Source organism: Poeciliopsis prolifica, unplaced genomic scaffold (assembly GCF_027474105.1).
Source record: "Poeciliopsis prolifica strain line A6 unplaced genomic scaffold, Auburn_PproV2 SCAFFOLD001, whole genome shotgun sequence".
Lineage (NCBI taxonomy): Eukaryota > Metazoa > Chordata > Actinopteri > Cyprinodontiformes > Poeciliidae > Poeciliopsis > Poeciliopsis prolifica.
Genome location: NW_026562376.1, coordinates 1,576,717 through 1,604,251, shown reverse-complemented (window position 1 = coordinate 1,604,251; position 27,535 = coordinate 1,576,717). Strand labels below are relative to the sequence as shown.

The window sequence follows — 27,535 nt, the reverse complement described above, 5'->3', positions numbered from 1 at the left end:
GGAGCTGCTGAGCAGTGAAGCAGGCGTGGGCCTCACGGCGCAGCAGAAGGACACGTTGGGTTTGCTAATTTCCCTTTCAGATTCTGCAGCGGAGCTGAGGCATGACAGCTGTTTGCTTTGGCAGGCCAACACGGTAGCAGCAATGTCCCGCCTTTCATTCAACAAAGCTAATATGAGACTTGAAGGGAAACCAACATCAGACACACAAACTGTTTGGATTGCTGGAATCCACACAATCTTCCTTAAATAGAAAAAGTGATGCAGGCTGTGAAGGAAACAGATCAGTCTGGATTTGTTTTAACTTCTCCTTATTGACTAAAATGTTGATTAGATTCTAAAGACCAGGACGGATTTAATGACTGTTTACCATTATATTGTCTCTTTGTGAGATTCATGTTGACATGAAGATCAGTGACAGTTTATCCAGCAGACCAAATATATTCATATCATTCAGAATTTACGTGATATAAAGATCCAAATATTCCATGACAGATTTGACATAATAAATGTAGTAAAAGCTTGTTTGTCATGATTCTATGCTTTATGATTATATTAGCTCTTCTGCTGATTCGCCGACAGCAGAGCTAACTTTTCATTTAGCCTTTCCTCTGACTTTGAAACATTAACAACACTTAGTTTTCTCTAAATGAATTTTTCTTTTGTTTTCACTGAAGCTTCAATACAAACAAAGAAAAACTTGTTTTTTCATCAGAATAATATTCCCGGATTATAAAATTGATCAGCAGAACAAAAACTCGACACCGACAGCAGGTATTCTGTGAAACATTGTGATTTGTTAATAATAACTTTGTGGTGCTCAGGTCTTATTGCCAAATAAAATCAGAGTTCACATAAAGTCCATGTAGTACATGCAGCATTATTGCGTTTTAATCTGCGTTTATTTTACACTGATCAAGGCTCTTTTATAAACTTTTCGACTGTATTCAGTGTAAAAACCGAACCTTGCCTGTCAGTCTCTGCTCCCTGCTGTTAGCTGCAGTTCATTCGGCTCTTCAGCGGCGCTGCGGCGCTCTTCTTTCAGGCTCAGGCTCTGGAAAACAGGGTTTTTCTTACATGGCGCTTCCCTGCAGAGCCATTTGTTGTATGAGATCAGCAGCTGCAGCAGAACTGCATCGTTTTAGACGTTGAACCTGAGATAAGAAACTGCTTAACAAACTTAATATTATTACAAAAGGTCCTTCCTGTTTGTACCAAAGTCATTGAGCATTTAACTAACCTTGTCCTCTGTGACCTGTCAGCTTGGGGCAATCTGGGAAATGTTTTTGAAGAGCCAGGGGAAGATGGATGAGGCTGAGCAGGCCTACAGAAACGCTCTGTATTACCGCAGCAACATGGCCGACATGCTGTATAACCTGTGAGTATGTATTTTCATCCTGGTGTGCTGTTTAGGTTTATTTTCCTCTAGTTCTTGTGGATGTCATTGTTTCTGTAAAGTGGCTGCAGAACCGGAGACAGTGCATTGATCCCAGCTGTTCTGTCTGAGAAATTGCCCTCTTGTCTTCTATTCCCCATCGTGTTGTTGGGCTGACAGGAGTATTAATGATGCCGTTTTAGTCAAAGAGGAAATGTAGAACACCAGGATTCCTTTGATTCCCACTCTTATCAGCTGTTTTTGTCTTGATGTGGAGCTTTAGCTCTGCACGCTGCCTGCGCTGAGCTGCAAACCGTCTCACATGTCGTCCTGCTTTCTCTTTGTCTGCTCCAGTGGTTTGCTGCTGCAGGAAAGCAACAAGTTCTCCGAGGCGCTCCACTACTATAAGCTAGCCATTGGGAGCCGGCCAACGCTGGCTTGTAAGTACAGCTCTTGTCTTTTTATTGACAGCCTCCAGCCTGGTGGTTGTGGCTGTGCCGTGTCCAGGCAACAGTGAACAAAGGCTGTGGTTATGTAAAGGGAAGTAATGGATGGCAAAGGGCAGTGGGTCTACAGCAGAGCTGAACATTCAGGCACAGCTGTGTGACCAGCTCTCTGAGCCCGCGTATGTCAACAGATCAAGCGAATGCATGATGTCATTCACCATGAATTCGGGCCGCGGCGCTCTCTGCTTTCATTCCTCTTCAGCCTTTTTCGGCCTTTTTCAGTTTTCTCACCTTCTGCTCCGTTATTTCATCCTCCCAGTTCCAGGCTGCGGTCAGAGACAGATAAACACAGTCCTGAACGTCTCGTCCTTCCTCCACCGGAGTAATTGAACATCTAATCAAGCTTGTGATAAAACTGGGAAATTCTAATTCAGCAATTATCCAATCTGCAGAAGCTGATAGCAGTTAGTTAATTACTCCAAGCTGCTGACACTTTGAACGCAGAATGTTAATGCGACAGTGTTCTTTCCAAGGTTACACCATCACTCAGTGCCTAATTGTGAGCCAACGAGGACACATTGTTGGGTTTTTATTCAGCCCACATCTTATTCTCTGATGAGGAAAAAAGGTTTTGTTTGGCTGCTTTGTAGGACGGATAAAATGACGTCCTTGTGTCAGGGTTTGCACAGGTGCTTGAAAGCCTTGAAAATACTTGAATTTTTCAAGGTTTAGAAAGAGTTTAACATTCAAACTGCACAGGTTAGTTATGAAGGGAAGTTTAGTTTTGATTGAAAGCTGAAATCTGAACAGTATTAATTACAGTTGAACCAGATATTTTACAGTAAGAAGTTAAATCACACTAAACTTTTCTTATTATTTGTTAGAATCACTAAAATTACTTCCATTGCTAAGAACTTAGCAAGAACATTTTTATTTTATTTTACATAGTTATTGAAATTGGGTGATTTTTTTTTCTGTTAACTTTGTGTTTTGTTCTCAGGTGTTCAGAGTGAGAAATATTCAAAACATAAAATGATATATATTTCTGTTCATCTCATCCCTGTGGTTGAATGTAAATATCTCCACCCAAAATTATTAACAGCAGTGATAAATTACATCATAAAGTGAATTAAAACTTTGTTCCCATTCTGTATTGATTTGTATTTCAATGCTGGAAAAGTATAAAAACTTACCTGGAAAATTCTGGAAAAGTGCTTAAATTTCACTGAAAGTCTGTTTTGTCTTTTTGTTTTTATTCATTCTTCTTCACAAAGGAAAGTTTTTACTGCAGAATCAATGAAAATGTGCAGGATGAGTAAAGAAACAAGATGTTTAACTCCCAACCCGTCTCCTTTTCCTTCATAATGCTGTGGCTGTCTTCAAGAGCCTGGCAGATTGATCCGATGCGTCCAGTTTATTTATTCTAACCACCAGGCTTTCTTTAAAGGGGAAGGTCCTCTGAGACTAATTACTCACCAGCAGGTATTGATCAGAAGATCCCATCTTTGTCAGTTGCACAGAAGTCCAAGTGCCTCCAGATAACTGGGCATAATTCCTGCAAACAAATAGAAAAGATGGAAAATTTCATCCAGATCCTAGAAAAACTCACATTAGAAACGTTTTTGTTTTCACAAACAGGGTTTCAGGAGTTTAACAAAAACTTAAAGTTTCAAACATTCCAGCGTTGATTAGTTCTAATCTGATCCAACTGCAACAAGAAGAATAGAAATTTTTCTGTTTTCCCCAACAGAATAAAACTGCTATAAATCTCAGACTGCGTTTCTCTTGGGTGTAATTATGTGCAGCCTGGATTTAACTAGAGATGATCAAATGCAAAAAGCATACAAACAACTGGATAATCCATCATGAGATATTGTCTTACGAAACAGATCGTTTTTAATATCAATCCCAGAAAATTGTCTGTTTCAAACAGAAATTACCAGGAAAGAGATGGAAAAAAACGTTCATGACTTTATTTTACGGTCTTGATGAAACATCTTCATCAAGGATCCAAACCTTCTGGGTCAGGACACGTTTCTGCTGCCATGAAAGATAAAGCAATAAAACTGGTTGGGCTCAGAGAAACGAATCTGCAGCTGTGAGGACGTAATATGATTATGGAAATCAATAAACAGCCATCACTGAGCTGAGTGCTGTTGGATCGATCTGTTTATGCGGCACCAGTCCACACAAGTCATGTACAAAACGCTCAGGCAGATACATGCAATAATTCAGTTCAGTCTATTTCAGGCCTATAAATGCCATTCAGTTGGTCACAGTCACATTTCTGTTCAGTTATAATGCAGTAAAAAGCATGGAGACCAAGTCCATCAGAACGATAAAACGCCTGAATCCGGGGTTCAGCCTGACCTCACCTGCTGCTTGCTTCCTTTTCAGCCGCCTACTTGAACACGGGCATCATCCTCATGAATCAGGGCCGTCTGGACGAGGCCAAGCGGACCTTCCTGACCTGCGCCGACATCCCCGACGAGAACCTGAAGGACCCCCACGCCCACAAGAGTTCAGTCACCAGCTGCCTGTACAACCTGGGCAAGCTGCTGCATGAGCAGGGGCAGCAGGAGGTACCAGAGCGAAACGCCTTCAGCAACCTGCCAGCAAAACCTGAGTTTCCACTGAGCCTGAAATCACAGTTTGACTATCAGGAAGTGAATTGGCTTCATGGAGACATAATAAAAAAAACTGGTGATATGATCAAAGGTTTTGTTGCAGGTTTTTTGGCCGTATCAGAATTGGTCTGTTTTTGGTTCTGCACTGGAAGCACTTGTTACGGATCAGATGATTAAACCACAAAGTCAACAGGAAGTATTTGGAAGATCACAATATACTTTAAAATGACTTATTGCATATTCACAGAATCCGCAGCTCTAATAAGCTGGATTTACATTTTTTTCAAAATAGTGAGAAATTTCTAGTTCTAAAGTGAAATAAATTAATTCATTCTTCAAATTTTTAATGTAAATTACATATTGATGTTATACTTTGTACAGCAGTGTAGATCAATTTAATGTTTTTATGTTTTGTCCTGATAAATGCGGGAACTGAAGTTCTTTTCATTCCCTTCATGAAGGACGATTTGAAACCTCAGTAAACTGAGATGAAACGCAGGATGCTGCTGACGGGCCTTCAGGGGATCCTGAGGAAAACATTTGCTTTTATACGGACATTTTCTGTCATAAGGGACGTTGTGTTTGCACAGATAATCCTCAGGCTGTTCTGAACAAATTCACTCTATTTCACGCCCCTGGAGACCCAGAGGGCTCGGCTTCAATGGCCGTTTTTCCAATGCTGAACATTTATATTGAGCATAAGCAGTGATGCTGTAGATTTGATCTACAGCATCATCTAAAACTGCCCCCATTTAAACTCGGGGGTCTTCTGAGGTCAATTGGTTGACATGCATCTCATCCACTGTGTCGCCGTCAGTAACTAGCACTGCTCTGGTTGTGCTAACAGCCGTGACGCGCAGGATGGAGGCTTTGTGCTCAGCTCTGTCTGAACCACCCAACCGGAGACCCCCGATTCCACGCTGGGTATTCATGTTGGCCGGACCCGGACGCGCCGGAGCAGTTCCCCAGAGCCAGTTTAATGTTTTTTATTTGGGAGGGTCTATCTGCTTTTTCTTACACAAACATCTCCACCTTCTTTTTCTCATTTCTTTGTTTCTTCACAGGAGGCGATCTCCATGTTTAAAGAAGCGATACAGAAAATGCCAAGACAGTTTGCACCGCAGAGCCTCTACAACATGCTGGGTGAGTGCTGCTTTTGTTTCAGCATCATGACAATAAAACAGTATTACTGTTCCTTTAAACAGTGTGAGAAAGCCCACATTATGGTAATTCACTGTTTGGGTTGATACCGGTGAACCTGCATTAACACTCTGCATCCCTGAGTGCAATGGACAAGCGAAACAGGATATTTAGCAGAATAATGTTGAAATGCTGACACAGTTTCATTGGAGCTAATGCTAAAGTGCTACATTGATAGAGTATATTTGGATCTAATGCTAAACACAATATTAGTTCAGTGGAAACTAATGCTGAATGCTATACTAACATGGTATTTAGCAGAAGCCAAGAAAAAACCCAGAAAAGAAGAAATATTCAGATAGGTCAATAACTGCCTTTCAAAATAAAATCAAAGTTCTCCAATCTCACATTGTGAAATGAGACGTTTGACCTGAACGGGGTTTTCTGACAGAAAGGCCTGTTTTAACAAGGCAGTAATAGATTTTTGTTAACATGTTGAACAGATTTAATCTGCAGCTCTGGTTGTTGGACTGCAGATGTACACCAGCTGTTCTCATTCTTCTGCTCTTGATTTCATTATCTTTCCTCTAATCTTCCCACTTCTTCCTTTCAAACCTTTGCTGTTTAATGTTTACACAGAGAGACAAACAGTTGAAACCTGGGATGTCTGTAATCCAGACCTGGTAATGCCCGGGGCTTGTTTGTGTGTTGGCAGAATACAATATGACAGATCTCTGGAGATTATGTCAAAACGTTGATTAAAGCTCCCGGCACCATTAAGGGGCAACACAGCATTTCAAATGGAGGCACTGGGCCGGAGATCTGTGATTTCTGCTGCTTAGCGCCGCTTCCTCGCTGAACTGATTTGCACATTTGGCTCTGGTGCTCATATCTGTTTCCAGTTTCGCTCACTTTGCTCCTCTCACGCTGTTTGTCAGACGCCAACGAGCAGCAGCTTTCATCAGAGGCAGACCTGGGTGGTAATCTGCACCCTGCTGGTCTCCCTCCAACGCTCTCTGGTGGGCTCAGGAATGCTGCTCACTCTCAGCTCCTTGGACTCAGTGTCACTTCTAATTGCATGTTAGTTTTTGTGCTTATCTCAGACACAGAACCTCTGCCAGGGAGCAGACACATCAATAAAACAGGAGGTCAGAGATAAAAACCTGCAAATAACAGAATCCAGATAAACCTCTCTGTACAGACACTCAGATTAGGTTAAAGTTACAGCAATAATTATTTATTGGAGTAACCGCAGGGCTCCCTTATTGAATCCAAAATGTGGTCAAGGACTCGGGTTGAGTTTCAAAACTTGCATAGTAGAATAGGAAATATGAAAAAGAAATGACAGAATGGAAACCTGAGGTTTCTGAAGAAACCGTTTGTCTCCTATAAATCAGTTTCTCAGCAACCGCATTCATGACAATGTAACATAAATAATGGATCTTCAACCTGATAAAAACAAGGCTGAATAGGCCATATTCTTAATGTCCCAATTCCAACCCGCTGTAAATGTATATGAATTAATGAATCATTTAAATCAGCAGGTTTTTACACACTGCCTTACAGGCTGTATGTAGCTTTATTCAATTCTATTCAGTTTATTTTATTTCTTTACAGCCATTTTAGCAAAGTCAGTTCAATCACACACACTTTCAGTTATTATTAAAATTATCTTAAAAATGTTCTGTCCAAGGAAACTCAGCAGCTCAGAATTCATGACTGACATGCATGTGGCAACAGTGGGAGGAAAAACTTTCCGTTAACAGGAAAAAAACCTGATATCTGATCCGGAACGTTTCAAACAGTTATTCAGGCTTTTATCTAATATCAGAACTTTATGTTTTATATTTCTGTATTTGGACATGGCTGATTCAAACTTCATCACACAAAAACAGAAATGCAACAGAAAAACGCTGCAAATAAAAACTGTTTGAGTCACAAAACGTAGAACCAAACACCTGCAATTAACAAAACAAATGTGACCAAAAATCAGCAAACACAGCTGATGAGAAAAGGTTGCAAACTGCAAAAACAACTACATGGATAAAATGTTGCCAACTCGCTACATAATGAGGAAGTCCTCCAGGCCACTAGGGGAGTCTGGAATCAGTAATATTAGCTAAGTTAAGACGCTCTTCCTTCAGTGAGTTTGCAGCTTTTCATTTTGGCTTTTCATTTTTATGAATTATGGCATTTGTCCTCTTGCTCCTGTTTCCTGTTGCAGAATTCTGTTTGTGGTTGCATCATTTTCCATTTGCTTTTGTTTTGTTAGTTGTATGTTTTGTTTTTATTTTCTGGGATTGCAGTATTTTTTGGTTGCAGTGTTTTTCCGTTGTGCGTTTTGAAGCATCCGGCTCTTGCAGCCCCTTGTTGCCTCTTGCACCTGTTGGCCACCGTTTGAGGACTGTCACCAGAAGAAGAGCAGGAAGCAGTTTGGTGTCTTGGTCTGTGACTCTGTGACCCCTGATCTGACCTTTTGGTTCACAGGTGAAGCCTACATGCGCCTGAACAAGCTGCCTGAAGCCGAGCACTGGTACAGGGAGTCGCTGAGAGCCAAGCCGGACCACATTCCTGCTCACCTCACCTACGGAAAACTCCTGGCCATCACAGTAAGACCATATTTGAAGCATTTTGCACCAACATAAGTAATCTGGATCAAACTCAGCTTACAGGACATTCTCTGTTTTAGTTTTAGCTCATTAGCTCTTATTTCACAGTCATGTTTCTTTGGGAGGTTTTTTCCATCACAATGTTGATACTGGTGGAATGAAGCTGCGATCCTCCAGATCTACTGTCCTGTGATTTTTCCACTTGTTTCTTCTCCAACATGCCAACCTTTCATTCACCCTGCAGAGCTGAATGAAAGGGGATTCACTGCTGCTGCAGCCGAACCGGTTTGGGTTTCACCTCAGCATTGAAACCTTCTTTCAGTGAAAACTCATTCATGTTGTATCTTTGAAGAAACAGAAAGCCAACTTCCTAAAACATAGTGAAAAATAAAAAGGTAGTCTCTTGGCTTCTTTCTGCATCTCAATGAGAGGAAAAGTTTCCAAAGATTTTACTTTTATTGAGTCTCTCACTGTCTGGCCCTAAAGACGTGAATCAAGACTTTGTTTCTGTTCCTACTGAAAACTTCCAACCTGAACAGAAGATGAAATTTTCTCCTTCTTACTTATTATGCTGCTTCTTAGAAGCAGCCTGTAGGGAAGGAGGATGAAAATAAAATAAAATCAGTTTTCAGTATTGATCACTGATCAGCTATCAAGTGTTTGATTGGTGCATCTCCAGCTTTCTCCTTATTATTATTTCTTGTCCTTCCTCACTTATCAGTCTTGGAATCTTGCAGGAAATATTTGTTCAATAACCAAAACCAATTTTTTCTCTGAAAAACCTAAAGTAAATCTCAATGCTGGTTTCTCTGCTGTTAAATTAAGAGGAAAAGTTAAGCTCTGTTTGTAATTAACTTTAACCTCTAGATCCATATTCATCGCACTGTGGGGTCGGCTGATACATCCATGCAGAAACTGAGGAGTAAAACCTCATGCTGGTCGTTCAGAGGTTCTGTTCATTTCAACAGATCCAGAAAAGCAAAGCAAAACCAACAATTCCATTTACATTTACATCATTGTAATAGCAAAAGAAAAAAGTTTTAATCTGAATATAAACCCTTTTGTTGCTTAAATAACCTGCATAATGAGTTTAAATTGGGTTTTGAGCATCAGGCTGGATGAGTTTTCTGTTTCTAACAGAGGAGCCAGCATTCGCTGTGTGAGCTGCTTTGAGGTGAGAACAGAGTTCAGATCTTCAGGACGATCATCTGAACCGTGTCTGGATGCCGCTGCTGCTCCTGCCTGCATGCAGCTCCTGCCTGCATGCAGCTCCTGATTGCATGCAGCTCCTGCCTGCATGCAGCTCCTGATTGCGGCCTGTAGCTGCCGCGTCGCATGTCAGCAGTGTTTAAAATGATCAAACGCAGAGCAGGAAGTGGTCCGACCTGCAGCTCTCAGGCTTTGCTCCCTGTGGAACAACTCTTCATGATGAAGACACTTCAGATGCTGGCCGGGTTTCAGGTTCACTGCCCCACAAGCTGCAGGGAGGCTGCAGGATGACGCTCTGCTGCAGGGTCACACAGAGGTCACACAGGGGTCACAAAGAGGTCACACAGGGGTCACACAGGAGTCACACAGGGGTCGGGTGAGGATGGTGGCACTGAGCTGGTCGCTGACATCTGAAGCGATGAAGAAGTTAATTATGAAGAGCAGTTCTGGGTTTCAGGTCATGACGGCGGCGCCTGCTGGGATGCATGTTGTCATTTTTCCGTCATTTTCCGTCACTTCCTCTGCGAAGACGAAGCAGACATCAGAGTCGGAGCTGCAGCTGCAGCTCGTCTGCAGTCAGGGATGTGAGGTGTGAGGAGTCTGCAGTGAACTTGGCTTGTCTGGAGCCAGAGGAAGAGCGCACACAGCTGCTTTTCTCATTCGTCTTTTCAACCCCCTCTTGGCTTCATTATGCTTTCGATTTTCTCTCACAACAAGAGGAACAGAAGCTAACAGCGGACTCATCTCGGAACATTTATTTGCAAAAGTTTCTCTGCGTTTTCTACCTCTGAGGACGTTGTTCTGTTTTTCTAAGCCTGTTCTCATTCATGCTTTTGGGCCTTAAAGGCACCCATCCCTCCATCCAGACCAGAACAAAAATGCACAGATGTGATACTGCTCAGTCGTGAACTTTGACCCAGACTCGTATGCCACCAGTTCAGCCTCCTCTGGTAAACATGTAGCTGATTTTCAGATTTTTACAGCAAAAGATGTAGTTTTTAAATGGAGCGTAACTCACTGTATGAAACTTTGAATTTGATTAATTGCAGGATCTGTAATTAAAAGCTATCGACAAATTAAGCAGCATTTTCTTAATGGTGAACCAGAAACAGATGAAAGCAAAGTTTCCAATGGAGACTTGAACCAGCATGAACTCATTTTCCATCCACACAGTCAAATTATGGAAACATGATTCATGAACTCAAGTGTTCAAAGTGTATCTTGTCCTAAAGTTCATAGGTATGTTTGTTTTATTAATGCATTCTCATTGGTTGATTTCTGCACATGTAACTTCACTCACAGCCAGAACTCAGTGTTGCAGTCTGTTCAGTCCGCCTTAATCCAACTCCAGTCTGCCTTGATTCAACTCCAGTCTGCCTTAAACCAACTCCAGTCTGCCTTGATTCAACTCCAGTCCGCCTTAAACCAACTCCAGTCCGCCTTAAACCAACTCCAGTCCACCTTAAACCAACTCCAGTCTGCCTTAAACCAACTCCAGTCTGCCTTAAACCAACTCCAGTCCGCCTTAAACCAACTCCAGTCCGCCTTAAACCAACTCCAGTCCGCCTTAAACCAACTCCAGTCCGCCTTAAACCAACTCCAGTCCGCCTTAAACCAGTCTGCCCTCCTGCCTTAATCAGGCCAGGAGGGCAACAGGTTGGTTTGACTCTGAGCAGAGTGAAAGGGAACCACAGCAGCTGGATGGAGCACATGCTGCTGTTTTTGTCTCTAGTTGAATTGAGTCTACTGGGCTTTCAGGTGTTAAACATCCTCAGATTTTCTGCCTGCTCTGGTCAGGCTGAGCTGTGATTGGTTCCTTGTTCCAGCCTGCAGAGAGTAAAGGAGCTCTGTGCATCTGAAGAGTTTCAAACCGGCTGTTCCAACCCGGCCAGCCTCCTGTATCGATTCTCTCGTCTCTCTGAAGGCCGGAGTAACCGTTCCATTGAATAAAACTTATAAATATGCGACTCTGCAAGTCCCTGCAGACCCATAAGGTTCTCTGTGGCTGCGCTCACACACTTTCCACACACTGTCCTGTTTCATCAGGCACACACACATGCTGGCCTCCGGTGCTTCTGCTCTGGAAGTGTTTCTCGCTCAGATTAAAGCGGATATGAAGGAGCCTTCTCTGGGCCAAACATGACACCGTGCACTTTTGACGGATGACACGTGAGGAGGAGAGAATAACACTTGTGGTTCCCATGTTTCATGTCCGTTTATTGGGATTTATTGTTGCAGCAGTCTGTGGTTGAGGTGGGGGCATTCGGTTCATGCAGAGGTATCTGGGCTGCAGAGCAGACCTTGGTGTTTTCATAATGAGCAGCTTTGAGAAGTGGGTGCAGAAATAATGACGCTGTTTCTAATCCTTCTCTCTCAGGGGCAGAAAACAGAAGCTGAGCGCTACTTCCTGAAGGCCATCCAGCTGGATCCCGCTAAGGGCAACTGCTACATGCATTACGGTGAAATTTCTGTTTTTATTTTAAATTGACACATCCTGACTTCTCATTCAGTTATTTGATTTGGCTTTTAAGACGTTCTGGACAAAGGCAGGAATTTATACATTTTGGACGCCTGCTTGGACAAGTGTTTGTTGACCCTTTTGTCACGTCTTCCTCCAAACATCAAGAATCTCTTTCTGTGTGGTTCGAGAGCTTTATGAGGACTGAGGATGATTTCCTCTCATTGTTCACTTCGGTTTGATGCGGACTTGGAACGTGACGATTTCAGCGTCTCTCTTGTCTTCCATCATTTTCAAATCTCTTAAAAACATTCAATTTGATTATCAAATTAATTAAATCATATTTTTCTCTAAAGATGTCAGCGGACTGCCATTGCAAGAGGCTTTTATTACAAAATATAAGTAAATTATATGAATGAAGATGTTATAGGACAGGGATTTTCAAACTGAAGACTCTAGTGGACCTCAGAAAGCTGCAGGGAAGATCAGAAAAAGATATAAAAAGTTCAATAAATAAATAAAAGTTATTTTTTACCGATGCTGGTGAAATGATCCCATCAGAGAAACTTTCACCAAACATCCACTGATCTATCAGTTCAGATAATCTGCACTGACCAGACAGGGATGGTTTGTAAAGATCCTATCTGGTGTTTCAGCCTGAGCCAAAGGAAACGGCGTTGCACCGCGTCCCTCTTCAGGACGATCTGCTCCTGTTTTAACACGACTGCTGTTTTCTCCTGCAGGTCAGTTTTTACTGGAAGAGTCTCGGCTCCTGGAAGCAGCGGAGATGGCGAAGACGGCCGCCCGCCTCGACGGTGGGGAGTTTGATGTGGTGTTCAGCGCCGCTCACATGCTCAGGTAAGGCCTTCAACACAGACCTCTCTGTCTTATTTTTAGTTTCCGCAGTCTAGGTGCACGCAGATGCTGCACGGTATTTCAGAACGGTTTTCCTTGGCTGGGCTGAAAGCAGTGGGTCTGCACGCTTTATCTGCCTGCTTGATTTTCTTGGCTGGAGGTTGTAATCCCTCTCTCTCTGAACGGTGGAAGAATCCAGAACTGAAGCTTTAACTCATCGCAGCGAGAGATGTTCAAACTTCAGCTGTCTCTGGATCTGAGTCTCGCTTGGAAGTGTGTTTGTTTGATGAGGCTGAGCAGAAAAGCCAGAGAGTCGGTGAACATGAGTCATGATTGGAAAAAGTGTTGATGCTGAATACAACTTCAACCAGCGGCGACGTCTTAGTTAAAACTTCTCATACATCATCGTTGGGATTTTGCAGGATCTGCACCGCGAACAGACTTCAGCGTAAAGACCTCTGGAAGAGTTTCTCAGGCAATGCTTGGGTTGAACTCATCTCCGTCTGCTTGGCATGGGGTCCTGCTCCTCTGCAGCTCAGCCTCTTTATGTGTTTGTGTTGGACACGGCCGTGGAAAGACTACTTGATGCAGACAGAAGTGAATCTGTGCAGGAGAAGAGAAGAGATCACAAGGAGAAGCAGACACTTACCAGTGTGTAAATGTTGTTTATGGCTCTCTGGGGGTTTTGGGTCGTCAGCATTTGGATTCTCAACTAATAATTCCCGCTTGCCTACTTTAGCGCATTGCTGAAAATGTGACTGCAGTAATGCCAGGAAAAATGCTTTAATTTTTAAGGTTTTTGCCATTTTTCCCAAGTTATGACAAATATTCAAAACCATTTCATGGTTAGCATTTGGGTCAAGCCAAATATTACAAAGCAGTTCTCTTTTTAATTCAGAATAAAACAAAAACTTTTTCTTTTTGTTAGCATGTAGCTCTTCTTTGAGGCAGTTTTTCTCTCAGGTGGTTGAATCAGCTGTTCTCTACGTCAAACCTCCACTTCCTGTAAATCTTGAGCTGGTCTTTGGAAATCCAAACAAAGCTGCTTCAAAATAAGAGTCTGACTGTGAGTTGACAGTCGGTGACCAAAAGTTCAACACAGGTGTCAAAATCTATTGAACAGAAAGTTTACAAAACAGCCAAATATTTGAGAATTTATCTGAATTTATCTGAAGACATTCATATAGGAGAAGCTGAGTGCGCTAAGAGTTTTACAATTAGCAAAAATGTGCTAAATGAATAATTAACTGTGATTTTAGCACATTAGTGGATTACCAGAAATTTTCCCAGCACTATTAATTTCCATGTTCAAAGTGAAGACATTAAATTAAAACCACAAGAAAGCTGATTGGTTATGAACTGCCAGGATTTAAGGAGTCTGACTCTGACCTGAATCCTCACTGATTGGCTGTCAGACGTCCTAAATGAAGCTGTGGATCCAGACGGCCGCCAGCGTTGATCCAGGTGATATCAGGCGCTGCTCGCTCAGCCGTCCAGCCGCTGTCCTTGACTTGGTCAGAGGGAAATTATTTGCTGCCATTCGGGAAAAACCTGCAGCTGTGGAGGCTGGATCTGGTTCTGAGAGAGCAGAGCATTAGTGTTGCTGCTGTTTGAGACTTTAAATAAAACACATTATTTATGTCTGGACTGCAGATCTCATCTCAGGTGTCGCATTTTTAGGTAAAGCGACTTTTCCTCAAATCCTGTTTGTCACAGTGAAATGAGACGTTTCATTTGTATCCGTATCATTTATTTGTTTTAATCTCATGACAAGATAATCATATTTTTTTTGTCAATATGTTTGAATATATGGAACTGCAACACAAACCGACTACTTATGACTCAGATTGTGTTTATTTGTAGCCACCAGCTGCTTCCACCATCATAGCTAAACATTTCCCTGTTAAAATACCTTTTTATTGATCTGATGTGATAGTAAAATCTTTGAAAACTCTGAATTTGAGATTTTTTATCCAAATGAACTGAAATATGCTGGAAATCCATCATAATATGCTTTTATGTCTTTGAAGTGAATTTCTCTGAAATATCATCCAGTGAACCAAACATCCCAAATCCACTAGAGGTGAATGATTGGACTGGACTAAAACTCCTCAAGTAATAAACCCTCAAGCCATAATAAGTAAATCTGATTTCCATCCTCAAACAGAGTCGAGTGATTTGCAGGTTTCAGCAGAAAGCAGAAAGTTCTCGTAGCGTTTCTTCATGCAGTTCATCCATGTTATTTTCTCAGTGACCCCTGGGAACCAGTAAACACTCCGGGTTCAAGGCCTGGGCCAAAGCCAGCAGCAATAAAAGTGACTAACGATCGCCTCTCCCTGTTTCTCCCTCTTCAGACAAGCCAAGCTCAACGAAGCAGCCGAGAAGTATTACGGACAAGCAGCGAGCCTGAGACCCAACGTGAGTACAACCTTGACTCGCTATTCCTCCTCATTACCTTTTACTGTGATGGACGCGCTGCAATTACGGTCAGACTGACTTTCCAATTTCATTACTGGCCGTTCTGCCCCTAACAACAGGATTCATTGTCAGTCCTGCTCAGAATAATGAGTTCTTGGGTTTTCCTGAGCTCAGAGGTTTGCTTGTGCAACATCCATCAACAAGTTCAAAGGAGGAGCCGTGGTAAGCGGATTGGGAAGAATAATGATATGAACACCGAGCCGGAGGACGGGGATCCTGAAGCGAGTCCTGACGGGACAGGTCCGCTTGTTTGGGGGGGGGGTCATCCTGTTTGTTCCCCGGCGCTGATTGGAAACAGACAGCTGTGGATTAATGACCAAATACATCTTTGCATTGTTTTACAGAAATCATAGTTTGGCCTTTTCTGCACACAAACCCGAATAAAATATGAAGAAATGCTGTCAAACAAGAGCAGGCAGGACTTCTCAGAGGTCATGAGGTTCAGATCTGAGTAGGTTTGGTGGTAAAAAGGTGAAGTCAAATTTCTCTCCAAACATCTAATTAAAACCCAGAGAGCAAACGAGAGAAATCTGCCTCATCCTGAACCTGCAAGAATTCAGCTGCAAAACTTTTACAATGTTTTGATGTTTATGGAAAAAAACTATAAAGCATCAGGATCCCAACGTGAGGATGTGACATCCTGTTGTGTCTGTAGATGCAATTATGAATAAAAGAAAACTAGGAAAGCTCCTAAAACTTGCATTTATCAGATGCCATTAGTAATTTTCAGCAAAAGTCAATAAGAACAACTGGAAGGTCCAAAGATCCTCATGTGGCTCAAAAGCTGCAGGGGGAAGTTTGGTCAGTAAAATGTCAGTAATAATGACTGAGAATCCAAAATAGGCAGATCTTTTCTAAAAATAAAGATTTAGAAGGATTCAACCCGTATGGAAAAAAATTGTTTATTAGTTTGAAACTGGAAAATGGAGGAGATTTCCTGTTTGACGTAGTTTATAGAGAATCCAGAGAATTCCCTTGATGCAGAGGATCGGAGCAGAACAGGATCTCCAGGCTGTTAAAAACAGACGCGGTTCTGTTGTGAAAGTCGCTGCATGAGTCAGGAACGTTTCAGTTCTCCATATCAAAACAAGATGCGGTTATGGCTCCGCCTACTGCTGGCTCAGCCTCAGCTCCAGAAGTGGAAACAGACTGTTGATCTGCAAAACAACAGGATCTGTGATTTTTAATCATGTCATTGATTATTTATTCAGTTTGTTGTCACCCAACACATGAAGTATCCATGATGGTTTAAAGTTTTGTTAACTGAGTGAAAAACAGGCAACTGGCAGGATTCGCCGCATTATGAGATGATTATGAAAATGTTTATGTGGCTCTCAGAAACACAAACTGAGAAGAGAAGGTGAATCACTCTCTGAACAACATGATGCGATTTTCACCATTTGGTTCTTATTTCCTATCAACGAGTCGACTTCAGCTCTTTGGATGTGAGAAGCTTCAGTAATTAGTTTTCCTAATTGTGATCAGAGCTAACAACATCAACTAGAGCTAACACTTATAGCTAGTGCTAACACCATCAACTAGAGCTAACACTTATAGCTAGTGCTAACACCATCAACTAGAGCTAACACTTATAGCTAGTGCTAACACCATCAACTAGAGCTAACACTTATAGCTAGTGCTAACACCATCAACTAGAGCTAACACTTATAGCTAGTGCTAACACCATCAACTAGAGCTAACACTTATAGCTAGTGCTAACACCATCAACTAGTGATAACACCATCAACTAGAGCTAACACTTATAGCTAGTGCTAACACCATCAACTAGAGCTAACACTTATAGCTAGAGCTAACACCTATAGCTAGAGCTAACACCATCAACTAGAGCTAACACTTATAGCTAGTGCTAACACCATCAACTAGAGCTAACACTTATAGCTAGAGCTAACACCTGTAGCTAGTGCTAACACCTATAGCTAGTGCTAAAACTTATAGCTAGAGCTAACACCATCAACTAGAGCTAACACTTATAGCTAGAGCTAACACCATCAACTAGAGCTAACACTTATAGCTAGAGCTAACACCATTAGCAGTAGCAAATGCTAAAACAAATGAGAAGATAATGAATGGATGCTTAAAGTGAGTCTTTGTAACAAACCATTGTAATATATTTGATCAAATGTTTTGATCCTATCTTTAAGCATTGTTACCATAACCGGCGTTATGCAGCATCCTGTGTTTTATTTCAAGTAATAAAAACTAAACATCCTGTTGAATGTGTCTCAGATTAAGATGGTTGTTGAACTGACAGTGAATCCCTTTGTAGTCGTGACAATTTTGCTAATTGTGATCAAATGATGAAATCTGAACTGTCAGATGTGGGAAGGTGTTACCAAACTTTTTTATTACGGCTTCACATCTTCCTACACAACTGCAGCAGAAGGAAGATCCATGGAATAATTCACTCAGCTCTTAATCAGCGCAGCTGCTTTGCATTAATCATGTTGCATATGCGCGCTGTCAGGCTGAGAGAACCATTCCCAACCAAGTCCTTCAGCAGGAGATAAATCCAGTCTGATTCTCGGTCAGAACCATCTGGTCTCTGCAACCTGCAGCCTTTTTCCCTCTTATGCCTTCAAATTCTTTCTAAAGTCATGAAGGTCAAGTGTCTCCTCAGTCAGTTTGCCATGTGCTCGGCCGTGCTCTCCTGCTCTGTGCCCTGACAGGCTGCAGTACAGGAGGAAATGAGGGGATGAAGAGAAATAAAGGCTTTTGAAAACAGCAACATTCTGCAGATTCTGGAGGAGCCAGAAATAAAGGATATGAGTAAAAAAAAAAAAATGTCTCAGATATGTGAAGAAAGGCAGAAGATTGTTGTAGACATGAAGGATTTATAGAATTCAAATTAACTTGGTTTTGCAAATATTTTAAAATCTTTTTCCTCAAATATTGTTTATTTTGTTTATCGTTTTAAAGATTCGAACACAAGTAGATTTTACTTGTTATGCTTCTCTTTAAACTTCTATCTTTATTTAATTCACAGTCAATGTGAATCTTCGCTGTTTCTCTGTTTCAGACTTCAGATTTGAGGTTTTAAACAAGAAAATGAAAACATTTTGAATTGAGTTCAATATAAGAAGATAAGCATTTGTATTTGTTCAGTGATCCTTTTCTTCTCAGCCTGAAGCGAGACTTTAACTTACGCCTGGCCGTATTGAGGCCAGGCAGGTTATTATTTTACCATTTTGTTGTCCAGTCAGGGCTTTTGACTCTCCACATGCACCCAGATTTATGATTAATGCGCCATTTAAACCCATTCAGCTCACAAACTCACGATAAAATGCGACTGCACTTTGAATCTATTAAAGTTATAGTTGTATAATAAACACCCAATTGTCACCTGGAGATGTTGGATGCAGTGCTTGTGTGAGGTCTGTTCATTACTAAATCATGTCCATGTGTATAAACAATCCAACTCAAAGCATTATTTTGTGGTGCAGCCCTAAAGCGGTGAGGTCAAGCTGAAGGTAATTTATTTCTCAAACAGCCTCAGAATCAGAGCAGCCGTTCCGTCGCAAAACTGCAGCTGCTTCTGCAGCGCCAAGGAGCGGCAGGAGATTCAGGATCCTGCAGGAACGGCAGGAGATTCAAGATCCTGCAGGAACGGCAGGAGATTCAGGATCCTGCAGGAACGGCAGGAGATTCAGGATCCTGCAGGAACGGCCTGATGTGAGATCGCTCACATCAGGCCACAGGGAAACCTGTAACAACAAAGTTTATCTTATTTGTTAGTTTGATTCTGAACTAGGAAAAGAGAATATATTATTCCTTTTAATTTTCCAATCATAAAGTCTCCCCTCATCTCAGTTTTGTTCATTTCTGAGAGGTGGAAATGTCATAACCTAAATTTGACATATTTCTGATTATTTTGCAAATTATTCCACTCATCCATGCAGACGAGGGTGTTGTGTATTTTCCTGGTACATTGTGACATTTTATAATACAATGTAACTATAACTGTTTCCATCAACAATTTTTTACTTTGAAGTATCGCGGGAGGAAAGATTGATGGAAATAGTAAAATTTGTGAAAACTTGAGAGAGATTTAAAGATTCCTCAGACATGCATGACCAAATCAAAGCAACACTGCAGGTAGTTTGTTGATGAGGGAATGAAGTTTAACATGATGTAAGGCTTTAAAAAGTTGGTTTACATCATTCTGACCCTTTTCTCATATTCTGTTACAATGACAATCTGTGTTTGAGTTTTTTCCCGATGATCTAAACAAAACATTCATCATTGTGACACGGAGAGGAAACTTGTTTGGTTTTAGGATTTTTTTTACCAAGAAAATTCTGAAAAGTGTGGCATGTATTTATATTTACCCCTCGGAGTCCTTTATGACACATGCTTTGCTGCTGCTGTGTGTTTAGAGTTAAAGGTTTTCGTTTTTTTCTGCTACCTGAGCTGTAGCTCTCTGCAGCTCCTCCAGAGCTATCAGGATTCTCTGCTGTTTTTCTGGTTGTCGCTTCCTGTCAGTCCAGGTGGACGTCCATGTCCAGGTAGATCTGCATGTCTCCTCTGATGCTTGTTCTCTGACACCAGAACCAGAACAGCTGCACTCATTCAGAGATGAAATGAACCTCAGCAGATTAAAGAGCCGCCTCAGGATAGCTGCTCAATAATGACATAGAAAACATAGATTTCAAGGAACAAAATGATTTTTCTTCTATGAAATGCAGAAATGCTGATAAACTCAGCAGCAGACATGGAGTTTCTCTGCTGGATGAGGCATTTTTTCCACATCTCTAACCAAAATGGTGATCAGATGTTGCCCCTCCCTTGGCCTACATACTTCTTGGTCTTGACATGATTGCACCCGAGGCACTTTTCCTGTACTTATATCTCCATGATTAATCCGTCACACTGATTATGACTTTGCCCATTGGCACCAGCAGAAATAAACATCTCGAGCCACTTCAAAGCGGCGGCTGCTCCCTCTGACATCAATGGCCGCAGACCAGACGCAGGGACAGGCGGGGAGTCGCTCTCTCCAAACTGTTTGGCCCATCTGAAACGGGGCGCTCGTATCGCCCAGGCTCTGCTGTGATGACTCCACTACGACTAAAGAGCGTATCATGTAACACTTTGAATCGTCTTCAGGATCAGATGGTTGTAACAGAAGCTAAGATGACTGTGACAAAATTCTGCGTTTGTGTTTTTTGGAGTTTTACTCCCTGCATGTCGTCACTCAGAGAAAAGACGAATAACCACAAATCATTCCCCTGCTAAAATTCAGTATGAGCACAATGGCCATTATCCATCTGCATTGATGTGGTGAAATGTGAATTTCTATCATCATCAATGTCTCCAGTCTCATCAGAAGCTCCATTATGTGCTTTTTAGCTGATCGGATCGATTCGTTTTCAGAATCCAGTCTTCTTTGGCAGAACTCAGTCAGGATCCAACATACTGAGTTAGTAATTAGAAAATCTTCCAAACGCTCAAATTTTTCAGGATTTTTCTACTCCTCTCTTAAAGGGACCCCACACAATTTCTGTCAAATTAAGTTTTTGACTTTTGTTTCCAGTGTCGGACACACAATCTACTGATCCACTGATCTGCTAATTTATTGTTTAATGCTTTTGTGTTTTTGAAGCAGACTTGGATCATCTTAAGTAAATGTTTCAGGAAATTCTAGTTTGCTAATTTACTCAAGAGTTTGCTTATCTTATAGTTGAATAAAGTTTGACATCTGTGATAAAGTTTTAGTTGTTGACTATTAGAGGTGAACATTTATGCAGAATTTGTGTTTTGCATAAATGTGTTTTGCACATTTCTGGACAATTTAGGTCTCAACTGCTTCTCAAAACAAGCAAAGCATTGTTGTTGCTTGTGCTGGAGACTCCACTTCTACTTTTCAAAGATGTATGTTTATGTAATTGCACATCTGTTTGCAGCCATTTTTAAGTACAAATGTAAACAATGAGTTGGGGGGCGTGGCAACAGCAGCTTATTTGAATTTAAAGCGACAGAGGCGCTAAAACTCACTCTGTTGTTTCAGGCAGACTGAAATCTCATCATCTAAGTTTTTTCTGCACGTTTTGTATAGTCCATAGATTTGTCCTAACCTGTTCAAGGCAGCATTGCAGAAAACTTCAAGTGGTTAGTAGCTGCTGTATCATTGAGCTAAATATGTCAGTGATAGCTGATCGGATCCTAAATGGTCCTTTATGTTTGCTTCAGTATCCTGCAGCTCTGATGAACCTCGGAGCGATTCTCCACCTCAACGGGAAACTGCAAGAAGCCGAAGCCAATTACCTCCGGGCTCTTCAGCTGAAACCAGATGACACCATCACCCAGTCCAATCTGCGTAAGCTTTGGAACATCATGGAGAAGCAGGGCCTGAGGACCACGAGTCCCTGAGATCTCCCCCCCGCCTGCACACCATCTGCGCTCCAGACCCGAGGAGACGGGCGGCCTGCGTGTCCTCGTTCTGTTTTCTCATCCAGGAGCGAAGGAAGAGACCGAGGGAGGACGTTTGGAGAGACACATTGTGCCGCACAGCCCCCCCACTAATCACCTCTGAGCTCTGCAAACACCTCAGGCCTGCAGCTTTGCTCAGGATTGCTTACAGTCAGGAAGGCCCTGCACGGTATCTGGATTCCTTTCTGCAGATTTTGTTTTTTTTATTCAAGAATATTTCAAATTAAAGTGAAGCCACAGGTTCATCGCTGCCGCAGAATGAGGTATGAAGAACACAGAGGGGAGCACTGAAGGACTTTCTGACACATTTTAGATTCACTTTGTGCTTTTTTCTTGAAAATGAAGGAAAGAAGATACAAATGAAGACCTGGACACAATTTAACTTCTTAAAATTTAATTTATAGTCTGCTTTTAAACTTTCTCATTTGGTCACTTTAATTTGAAATTGCACCACATATTGATTCCTAAAGTAGCAACTGTCCTGATATTCAGAGAAAACATAAAAAGGGAACTCAGAGTAACTATTTCAGCACAATAAGAGTCTCTAAGGCCTCCAAAGGCCTGCAGTTAATCTGACTAATCTGTTTTAGCAAGCTTTGAAATCGTCTTCATTGTTTGGTATTTTTATTCTTCACTTCTAAATATTAAACTACCATCACCATTAAAAGCTGAAAGCTTCAGGTTGCAGAGGGAAAACCTTCCCAGGTACCAGGAAGCTGGAACCACAGAGTCCGAGCAGCCAAAAGGAAAATGCTAAGCTAGTGTCCAACTTTCATCCTTACATGGATCAACACAGTCAGCTCGTTGAAAGGGAAATGTTTAAATGCCTTTATGCTTAGGTAAAGTTATGTCAATGTGTTTGAATAAATATTAATATATAGCTGCCATGTTTTAGTACACAGAGCAACACAGCAAACTGTAGCTCCATAACTCAGTGAGTTTGTCTGGTTATGATTCGGTAAAAGGTTTTTTATCCTTATGGCTGTTCTTAGGTCTCATCTGTATATATTTTGTCTAGTTTTCATATATTTGGTTGTTTTTGTCAGTTTTTAGTAAAAGAGCACCTTCATTAAAGTATGTACAGTATTTGTTATAATGTGTTGGCCCCAGTAATATTCATAGAGTTATTGCTCTGTTACCTGTGATTAGTGATATTAGAACCAGTGGTGGGTTCGCTTGTTAGGAGCAAAGCTCATTTTTAGTTGAGCGTTTTAGCATTTTTGCTAAAACACTTTGAAGTCACGACGTTTCCCCTAAATGAATATTTTCAGAAACATTCTGAAGCACTAATTTAGTCGCCTGGTTTTGAAACTTTCAGTTAAATAAAGTTCATCGTCTGAGTTGAACTTTTTATTATCGACTGTCAAAAATTCTTCAAGTAGTCAGACATTCCTCTTCTTGCTCTTATTTTGAAGACTGTTCCACTTCCTGTCCTCAATAATTTTTCTCAAAACACTAAAATATAAAATTCAGAGCAGTAATTAATATACATTTAACCAGGTGAATAGAATCTACTGACGATTATTTACTTAATTGTCTTAAATAAGTTTCCAGTGTTTTTATATCCACTTATGTTCTTCTCTCACTGCAGCAAATGATGTCCATTCTTTACCCAGAATGCATTGCTGTAGATCTACAGTAAACAGTTTAAAATGTCCAGTGTTTTCTGGACCTTTAGCCAAAATTAGAGTTAGCAAAACTCAACAACTATGACACTGAAGCCATGAGTGAAAAATAAAAAAGCAAACTGTATGGTGTGCAATGACAGACTTCACCCTATTGAGGGCGACATACTGAGCTGTAACATGCTGTGACATTGACACATGTTGGGTACCATCATGGTTGAATTTAGCGCTTAAGCATTAGCTTTAGTTCAATGCTATGTCGGTGTAGCAAGTTAGCAGAACTAATATTCATGATCAGAGCTTTGCGGTCAGTGCAGCTCATGGTTTTAGTTAGCAGTGCCCACCACTGTCCAGAGCTAAACCCAGGTACCAGATCTGACTCTCCAGATCTGACTCCTCCAGATCTGACTCCAGATCTGACTCCTCCAGATCTGGAGTCCAGATCTGGACAAAGATAACTGTTATCTTTGTCCAGATAAACAGTTATCTGGACAAAGATAACTGTTTGTCCAGTTATCTTTCAGACAAAGATAACTGGACAAACTCCAGATCTGACTCCAGATCTGACTCCAGATCTGACTCCTCCAGATCTGACTCCTCCAGATCTGACTCCAGATCTGACTCCAGATAGAGGCGTTGTTAATTGATCGGGATCATGACCTCACATACTTCCTGTTGTGTCTCTTCATCCAGCTGGACCATCGGTGGGCGTGGCGCGGCGTTTTGTGCTGTCAGTTTTTAATCTATTGTCATGTTTATTGCAAGACTATTATATAAACACATGTCTTTGTGATCTAGCGGGTCTGGGTTTCCCCATAGAGTCCCTCTTTATGAGGGTGATTAGAGTTTGCTGGGGGCAGCAGCTTCCAGTCCTTCTGTTTGAAATAGACAGGCTGGAAGCTGAATGTTGTTCTCATTTGTCCCCACAAAGCAGCTGAATCACTTAAATGTTCAGAGTTTATAAAGCACAAAAACAACTGGAACAAGATTAAATATGTCACAAAGTGAATTAAGAAATCTTTATCAAACTGAGAATAAACATGCTTGTGTTGTTTTTATTTTACTGCACTTTAAGGCTCATACAGTGCTCTGAAAAGGTGTTTCCTTCAATGATTTCTGTAGTTTTTTTTTAGATTTACTTTCACTTAAATGTTTCAGAATTAAACAGATGATCTTTCTTTCAGACAAAGATAACTGGACAAACATAAATACAGTACAACTAAAATGATGATTTCACTCTGGTCTGCTATTTTGTAATTTGCAGGTAGCAGAGATTTGACTAGCTTGTTATGTAAAAACCTTTTACTGCCAAATTGATTAACAGATGTCAAGAACAGATGACTTAAACATCCAGCCTTTCATGCTGGAGTCAGGAAATGTTGCCACATAATGAAGGAACACATGTTGTAACCAAGGCACAGTTAGTTAACCAATGTTGGCATCAAGAATGTCACTGAATGCGTTTGCATCATGAGTTCCCAAAAGACAAAATCTGCAAAAACAAAGGAAATCCATCAGCTTGTTTAGCAGTTCAACAGCAAATACTTTATAAACAGAATATAATGGTAGCTATGCAGCACCAGATCCAACTTTTCTACACAACAAAATGTTTTTAAGAGATAAAAAAGTAGCTTTTGCTTTTCTCCCATTTAATATACTGTGCTATGATAAACATTCGGTTCATACTCAAAAACCCTTCAATATGGCTGAAATGACAATTTTTCAGAGTGATTCAAAATTCCTCCCAGACTCATTTCCACATAACCTTTAAATGTCTTCATTATTTCAACTTTCTGGTTTTTGCATGTGTTCAGGTCGTCTGTGTTGATTTTAACATTTGTTTGATATTCTGAAACACCAAACATGACAGAACTTGAAAGAGAAACTTTTTTATAGCACTGTTGATTCTCATGAAGGGTCCAACTGGGACGATTCTGATCCCAACTGTTAACAGAACCAGCTGGAACTGTGTTGTTTTTTTCACATGTAAAATGAAGGAAGGTCATTGCATGGAGCTTCTGCGTGTTTCTAGTCGTTACTTAAGACAATTCACAAAGTCGGCTAATGCAGCTATTCACACAACAGCTGCTGCAGGAGACGTGCTGTGATATGAAGCGTCGCATTGTCGTCTGCACGGTGCTGTTCCTTTACTGTGACGGCGGTAAGGAAATGTTAAAGAGTCCACATTGATTTCCTGCCTCCCTCACACATCCACATGCCCATTCCTGGTGTAAATATTTAAAGTGTTGATGAGGAAACAAGATTGTTAATGTCTGTAAGAAGGTGTGAAAAGAAAAAGTGTTTCACTCTGTGGCTCTGCTCAGGGATCTCAAGCAGTGGGCTATTGCAGAAACTTGTTCACAGAGAATTTACTAAATTAAAATTTATTTTTGAAATGTGTTGCATTTGTATAAATTATCAGGATTTGTAGCCCTGTTCTCCTTTTTTGTAAAATAAAAACTGAACAATGTGCAAGAAGTTTTTTGGTCTTGTTTTTTCCAGTACATGTGATGGTTCTCCCAGTACATGTGATGGTTCTCCCAGTACATGTGATGGTTCTCCCAGTACATGTGATGGTTCTCCCAGTACATGTGATGGTTCTCCAGTACATGTGATGGTTCTCCCAGTACATGTTATGGTTCTCCCAGTACATGTGATGGTTCTCCCAGTACATGTGATGGTTCTCCCAGTACATGTTATGGTTCTCCCAGTACATGTGATGGTTCTCCCAGTACATGTGATGGTTCTCCCAGTACATGTGATGGTTCTCCCAGTACATGTGATGGTTCTCCCAGTACATGTGATGGTTCTCCCAGTACATGTGATGGTTCTACTCTCTGGTTTGGATAATAAAACCAAACTAATAAGTTCTAATAAGTCCAGTTCACTGTATGTGTGTGTTGGGGTCCCTTGATAAGATCGTTTTTATCAAAATAAAATCTTTCTGCCAGGTTTTTACTGCACAGCTTCATTGAGGTGTTTTTCTTGATTCCTGTGGATATTAGAGTAAATGTGCTGCTCTGCAGTGGAGCAGCTTTACAGGCCATTATAAAGCCCTCCCCTCACAAATTTGCTAAAATGTGTCATAAAATCGTCTTCGCTGCATCTCTGTCGCGCTTTGATCTTTCAACAACAAAGCCGACATGTAAATGATCCCATATGGAAAAGGGGCAGCAGTGTGAACACATGGCGGCAGAGCGCCGCTTCCAGCCGCCCCCCGCTGACCCGCACCGGGCCGTCCTGTGAACAAAACAGTCTCACATGTCTGCTGCCCTGATCCAGCTCTCCACTGGACCCGGCGGTCCTCACTGGACCCGGCGGTCCTCACTGGACCCGGACGCCACCGGCGTCTTCTTATCACAACCCTGGTGAGAAACGGAGTCTGTGGAGAAACAAGAACACATTTCATCTTCCATGTTGTACAAAGCAATTGAAAGATTTATTTATTGTCTTGCAGAGCCAGGTGCAAATCTATAAATAATGTGACTAAAAAGTAACATTCTAGAGCACTGGTGTCCAAACGTTTTGTCACATGGCCCGAAATCATCAAGGATAAAGTATTTGTTCATGGGCCAAAACATGTCCAACACCACAAAAAACTGTATTTTTTATTTTGGACATAAATTAGGCTTAAACATGTTCAGTACTATAAAACCTGACTGGCAATCAGAATCCAAAAAACTTTTTTAAGAAGAAAAAGGAGCTGTTGAAGTTTCTCTAAGATTTCACATGTGAAGCTGTAACTACAATGGAAGGGATTCGGACACACAACCTTACTTCTGGATCTGCTGTTGATCAGCAGATTAAAATTTCTCTTTGTTGTGTTGTCTGGTTTTATTATGATCATGACCAGTTCCATGTTTCAGGTTATTTTTATTTGTGCAGTAAAGTAAACCAACATGTGTTGAAAGCTGTTTCACATGTTCCACCATGAGCCCAACAGATCCATCCTGACAGAACATTCTTCCTTAGGAAAACGAACGAAGCAGAAACCAGCTGCTCATATTTATTTATTTAGATATTAATGTCAGGAAACTTTATTGAAGAATTTATGTTCCTGAGATTTCATGTCCTGGTTTTCCTTCAGTTCTTCCAAACCCTAAACGCTTGAGGTTAATAATCATCGGCCAATCAAAGATCCTCATTCACTGCAACAATTCAAATGAAATACAACAAAACGATCTGCAGACCTGGTTGAATGTTTGGTTCTGCTGTCTGACGTTTTACTCAGACCTGAGAAACAATGATTCAGTAATAGATGGTGGAAGA

At 41.2% G+C, this 27,535-nt stretch overlaps 1 protein-coding gene across 1 annotated transcript in view; it reads left to right on the top strand.

The window, feature by feature from the left end:
• tmtc2b (transmembrane O-mannosyltransferase targeting cadherins 2b) overlaps positions 1 to 25,733 on the top strand; it is an 85,512-nt gene extending 59,779 nt beyond the window's left edge. Inside the window, 10 exon segments of the mRNA XM_055033959.1 lie at positions 1,260 to 1,282; positions 1,284 to 1,375; positions 1,727 to 1,812; positions 4,216 to 4,400; positions 5,510 to 5,588; positions 8,073 to 8,194; positions 11,781 to 11,862; positions 12,605 to 12,719; positions 15,071 to 15,134; positions 21,402 to 25,733. Of these exon segments, the coding sequence (XP_054889934.1) occupies positions 1,260 to 1,282; positions 1,284 to 1,375; positions 1,727 to 1,812; positions 4,216 to 4,400; positions 5,510 to 5,588; positions 8,073 to 8,194; positions 11,781 to 11,862; positions 12,605 to 12,719; positions 15,071 to 15,134; positions 21,402 to 21,581 (1,028 nt within the window). The 3' untranslated portion in view covers positions 21,582 to 25,733.
• Positions 25,734 to 27,535: the final 1,802 nt, after the last annotated feature.